The sequence below is a fragment of the Zonotrichia albicollis genome, chromosome 7, assembly GCF_047830755.1.
Source record: "Zonotrichia albicollis isolate bZonAlb1 chromosome 7, bZonAlb1.hap1, whole genome shotgun sequence".
Lineage (NCBI taxonomy): Eukaryota > Metazoa > Chordata > Aves > Passeriformes > Passerellidae > Zonotrichia > Zonotrichia albicollis.
This window is the reverse complement of record NC_133825.1, coordinates 376,920-381,990: the sequence shown is the minus strand read 5'-3', so window position 1 is coordinate 381,990 and position 5,071 is coordinate 376,920. Positions and strand designations below refer to the sequence as shown.

Genomic DNA, 5,071 nt, shown 5'->3' with positions numbered 1-5,071 from the left:
CTAGGATTCCTCCTTCCAACCCTTGGGACTCTGAACTTTGTTGCTGTTGCTTTTAGTTGTATTCTGTCTGGTTGCTGTTTCAGGAAATTGTTCTTCTCTCAGCCCTTTGGGATCTTTGTGCCTCCACGGGGAGAGAGAGGCACAGTTTTTAGTGGCAGCACACACACGAGTGGGTGCCCATGGGTGGGGACCCCCAGTGCCCCCCAGTTCCCCCCAGTGTCACAGCACATTCGCGTAGATGTCACCAGGTTCCCATGGTCGCCCGTGGGATCCCCACAGCCCCACGTAGGTCTCCTGGGGATCCTGGGGGACAGTGACATTGGGGGGCCCTGCAAAAAACACCAGTTGTAGGGACCAAGGTGGGGGTTGACACATGTGAGTGACGTGTCACTGTCCTCCTCATCACTGTACTCACACTGTGCCTGTTTGCTGCTCACAACGTGGGTGTATGGAACCTTTCCCTCCTCTGGGGGGGACGTTGGATCTGGGGGAGCCCTGTGGGGATAAAGACAATGTGTGGAAGTGGCTGGAGAGTTGTGGGGTGGGGTAATAGGGGACGCATGGCTGGAGAGCCCCACTCACCTTTCTTGTTGCTTCTTGGCAGCTGCAAATAAAAGAGGGGAGGGGTGACTGTGGGGTCCCCGGGCCCTGACCCCACTCAGGAAACCTGTACCCCCCTGGGACCCTTATTTTCTCTCAAGATCCCCAAGCATCCCTGAAGCCCTTTAGAATTCATGAACCTCTCCAGTTCCCCCAGGCCGACTTAGCCTCAAGAACCCAAAGCCCAGGAGGAACAGAGACCCTCCAAAAGCCCCCAGGGCCCCTGAAAGAAACCCCAACATCCCTGCAGAACACTCCAGCACCTCCCCAAACCCTGCAGGACCCCTGGGCAAGGTCACAATTCTGGGGCTGTGAGTGCTGCCCTATTTCTCCCCAAGTCTGCGGGCCTCTACAACTCTCTGAGACCCCCGTCCCCTCATTGTCACCGACCCACACGGTGCCACCAGTGCCAGGCCACAATGACACCCACGAGCAGAAGCAGGAACAGAAGGGCCCCACCGACCCCTGCAGCCACTGCAAGAAACAGAGGGAGACACATCAGGATCACCCATCACCCCAGGTTTCCTGCACTCCCTGGTGACCCTGTGTGACCCCACCTGTGTCTCTGTGTCCCCATGTTGTCACCATCAGTGCCAGCTCAGGGCTGAGTGCCTGGAATAGGTGGTGCCCGTCCTGTCCCAGCTGGTTGGTGGCCACGCACTGGTAAGTGCCTGAATGTCCAACATCGAATGCCCGGAGCTCCAGGAGGGGACCCCGGGCCACCTCCTGCCCGTTGTGCAGCCAGGTGAAGGTGACAGGTTTTGAGCCCACCTGCACTGAGCAGCGCAGGGTCACGTTGTCACCTGCACGCACCTGGTGTGCCAGAGGACCGGGGGTGATGGTGGCATTGGCCACGGGCACTGCAGGGACAGAGACAGGGCTGAGGGCACAGGGAGGGCCTGGCAGCCAGTGTGGGGGTATAGGGATGGGAGGGGATGAGTGTGATGGGGGATATTGGGGACAGGGTTACGCCATGGATGTGTGAGGAGACAAGGGGAGTGGTGGAAGGACCCAAGAAAAGTGTCTGGGAGACATGGAGGTGCCCAGGGCAGGGGACCCTGAGGAGCCTGTGGGGACTCCCCGTGCCCATCCCTGCACTCACTGCACACCCTGATGCGGAGCTGGGCTCTGCTCTTCTGCACCACCTCCCCATCAGAGTGCACCTGGCAGCTGTAATTCCCTGAGTGGGAGACCCCCACGGAGGGCACCAGCAGCTGCAGGGACACCTGTGGGCCCCCCACCACCTGCCTGTCCTGGTAGAACACGAGCAGGAGGGGGGCTCGGGGCCGCAGGGGGCTGGGGGTGCTGAGGCAGCTGAGAGTCAGGGGGAGCTGAAGGATGGCTCAGGGGGTCCCTCCAGCACCTGCACAGGGAGCAGCTCAGGGCAGGAGATTGGAGGCAGTGGGGACAGCAAACCCAAGTCCTTGGGGAGGGGCTGTGGGGATTTTGGGGTGGAAGCTGTGGGGTTCTCACCATGCACTGTCACTGTCACTGGCGCAGACACCACCCACTGCCTGTCTTTCAGCCAGCCCCTGCAGCGGTAGCACCCACTGTGGTGCAGCTTCAGAGGGAACAGGGTCAGCTCTGTTCCATTTCGGAGCTCCACCAGCTGCTTCTCCTCATGGTAGAAGGACACCCAGGTGACCAGGTTGTTCCGCCGGTCCCGGCAGCACAGTGTCACCTTGTCCCCCTCCAGCAGTGGCCTTGCTGGCACCTGCAGCACCAGCCAGTCTGGGGAACAAATGGGTCCTGTCACATCAGGAGGAGGGCTTGGAGGGTCCAAGACAGGAGGGCTTGGAGAGTCCTGAAGGCACCACCCAATAGGGACCCCCCCAGTTGGTCACAGCCAGCACACTAAGGGTCCCCAATTTCAATACAGGGGCCCCACCACACTGGCATGCTTTGGGATGTCCCCATATGCAGGGGATGGGCACTCGTCACGCAGGCAGTGACCCATGGAGCGCAGCCCACCCAGAGCCCATGGGGTCCCCGCAGGTGCCAGGCTGGGGACACCCAAACCCCTCTTACCGTCTAAGACTCTCATGGGGAGGCTGAGCCCAGTGCCGGGTCTGTTACACTCGTAGGTGCCATTTTCAGTGACAGTGAGGGGGTCACGTCCCTGCTGTCCCCAGCGCCGCCCATCCTTGTACCAGGTGGTGGCACTGGAGGTCCCTGAGCCCTGGCAGGTCAGTGTCACCCGGTCCCACAGCACCGCTGGCATCCAGGGGGGCTCCACGAAGATCCAGGTGGTCTGGGTGCCTGCAGGTGACAGGGGACACCAGCCTGCCAGGACCAGCATGGGGCTGGGGACAGCAGGGTTGGGTCATGGCATCCCCTGAGGACTCACCAGCAAAGCCAAGGGTCTGGGCTGGAAGGGAGAAGGGACAGGGCTCAGTGGGGGTGGCTCTCTAGGTACAGCAGCACCAGAGCTCGGGTTTTGGCATCATCCCCAGATTTCTCCTGTAGGGACACCAGAGTGGCACGGACCTCTTAGGAACTGGGGCTACAGGGCCACCTTAGGCTGAGGCAGGACACAGGGACACCGTGGACACCGTGAGAATGGCGATGCCAGGGCCATCCCATGCTGGCACAGGTCACGCCCAACAGTCCCATGGTCTCAATACCCAGGGCCCATCTGCATGGTGCTTTCCCCCTAATTCCTGTCCTGGCCCCCCTGGCACCCTGTCCATGTCCCCACACCTTCACCAGTCCCATGATGCCTCCAAAATTCCATCCCCCTGTTATTGTCCCCATGTTCCTTAACCCCTTAACCCCCTCTCCTGTCCCCAAGCGACTCCATGACCCTGGTCACCTCATGCATTGACTCTCCTGGCATTGCGGACATCAGGGGACCCTGCAGCCCCCCTATGCCCCCCCCCCCACCAGTCTCTGCCTCACCAGTGCCCATCCCTGGGGTGTCAGGCCCGTGCCCAGGGCACTCACCCCACAGGAGCAGCGCCACCTTCCCGGCCATCCCGGTGTCCCCAGCCATGTGCACTGGCTGTCACTCACTGATGTGGCCACCGCTCCCCTGGCTGGCAGCTCTTCAGGTGAAGGGAAAGGAAGCAAGGTCACGTCTGTCCCCAAGTGTAGGTGGCCCTAGGTGGGGGCAGGGTGGGAACAGGATGGGGGCAGGGTGGGGACTTTGTGAGACATGGGGGTGATGGTGGGACATGGTGGGGACATGGTGTTGCCAGAATTTGGAGGCTGAGGCTGTGTAGGGAGCCAGGGATGGGTGTCCAGGGGATTGGGATGCCCAGGGATGGGGTCCCAGGGGAATGGGGGTCCCAAGGGTTAGGTAGACTCAGACTCAGGAATGAGGGTCTATGAACAACGTGGCCTCAAGGGGGATTTCTGATCATGGGATGGTGGCCAAGGATGTGGGTGCCAGGGTTAAAGAGGGCCCTGTGAGAATGGGGGCCCTGTGAGATTGGGGGTCCTGGGGGAATCAATGTCCCCAAGGGAAGGGGTGTCCCCAGATCTGGAATTACCAGGATGGGATCCCATGGAAATTGGGGCCCCAAGTGTTGGGTGGACTCAGACTCAGGAATGAGGGTCCAAGAACAACTTGGCCTCAAGTGATCAAGGGGTGGTGGCCAAGGGATGAGGGTGTCAGGGGAAAGGAGGGCTCTGTGAGAATGGGGGTTCTGGGGCAATCAATGTCCCAAAGGGAAGGGATGTCCCAAGGACTGGAATTCACCAGGATGGCGTTGCTTGGGGTTGGAGATCCTGGGGAATTGCAGTCCAGGGATGGGGGGCTCCAGGGAAGGGGCGACTGAAAGAAATGGGGTCCCATGGTTGGGATCCCAGGGGAATGGGGGTGCCAGGGACAGGCAGTGGCTGGAGGGGCATTGGGGTCACAGCCCTTCCCTGGGTGCCTCAGGTTTTGGGGTGACCTGGGGCCCAGCATTGTTTTTTCTGGGCAGGCATCACATGGGGGTTCTGGATAGCTCTAACTCTGTCCCTCCCCTGCTCTTGACTTTTACCTCTCTTTATTTGTCTATTTCCATTATTTTCCTCACTTTTGTGCCAGGTTCCCTCAGCCCCAGTTCCTGGCTCAGCAATCCTGGGGAGCACCTGATCAGGGAACAAGTTGGGGGGGACACAGGGGAGGGGAAAAATGGGGTGTGAGGGGTGCAGGGAAGGGTGGGGAGGCTTTGGGGGATGTCTGCTTGTGCTCCCTCAACACTTTCACTTTCCTTTTCCAGGACAAGCAGGAAGAGGCCATTTGTGCTGAGAGTCAGATGGGAAAGGAGGGGGTTCTGTCCTGGGGGGGCACATCCAGAGTGTTCCTTTCCAGGGAGGATCTTGTTCTCGGGGTGGCCTGGAGGAAACCAGTCCAGGGGGTGGCACATCCTGGGGACCCCTGTCAATGCAAGGGCGGGGCCCAGCCATGGCCCAGCCCCACTGCACAGGGATGGCCATTGCCCAGCCCTGCTCTGGCCGGCCCCAGGGGGCAGCCAGCACCTGA

At 60.7% G+C, this 5,071-nt stretch overlaps 1 protein-coding gene across 3 annotated transcripts; it reads right to left on the bottom strand.

Moving 5' to 3' along the window:
• Nucleotides 1-323: 323 nt before the first annotated feature.
• On the bottom strand, nucleotides 324-3,904 carry LOC141729480 (low affinity immunoglobulin gamma Fc region receptor III-like). Of its 3 annotated transcripts, none has more exons than XR_012580984.1 (7): nucleotides 3,544-3,904; nucleotides 2,948-3,060; nucleotides 2,629-2,859; nucleotides 2,074-2,331; nucleotides 1,158-1,460; nucleotides 583-1,074; nucleotides 324-495 (listed from the first exon to the last, which is right to left on the bottom strand). XR_012580984.1 is itself a non-coding variant. In XM_074544214.1 (6 exons), exons 1-6 carry the CDS (start codon nucleotides 3,590-3,592, stop codon nucleotides 983-985), a joined length of 954 nt encoding a protein of 317 aa, XP_074400315.1. In that variant the 5' UTR covers nucleotides 3,593-3,904; the 3' UTR covers nucleotides 531-982. The 3 variants fall into 3 exon arrangements, 1 of the variants encoding a protein (XP_074400315.1); XR_012580983.1 differs by having other exon boundaries at nucleotides 2,948-2,968; XM_074544214.1 differs by lacking the exon at nucleotides 324-495 and having other exon boundaries at nucleotides 531-1,074; nucleotides 2,948-2,968.
• Between the last annotated feature and the right edge of the window lie 1,167 nt (nucleotides 3,905-5,071).

Bases quoted from the DNA above. Each gene is read 5' to 3' on its own strand.
- LOC141729480 (XM_074544214.1), bottom strand. From the start codon at position 3,592: ATGGCTGGGGACACCGGGATGGCCGGGAAGGTGGCGCTGCTCCTGTGG. The intron at 2,332-2,628 runs GTAAGAGGGGTT...TTTGTTCCCCAG, and splicing joins CCCCATGAGAGTCTTAGACG to ACTGGCTGGTGCTGCAGGTG. The intron at 1,461-2,073 runs GTGAGAACCCCA...CTGTCCCTGCAG, and splicing joins AGTGACAGTGACAGTGCATG to TGCCCGTGGCCAATGCCACC.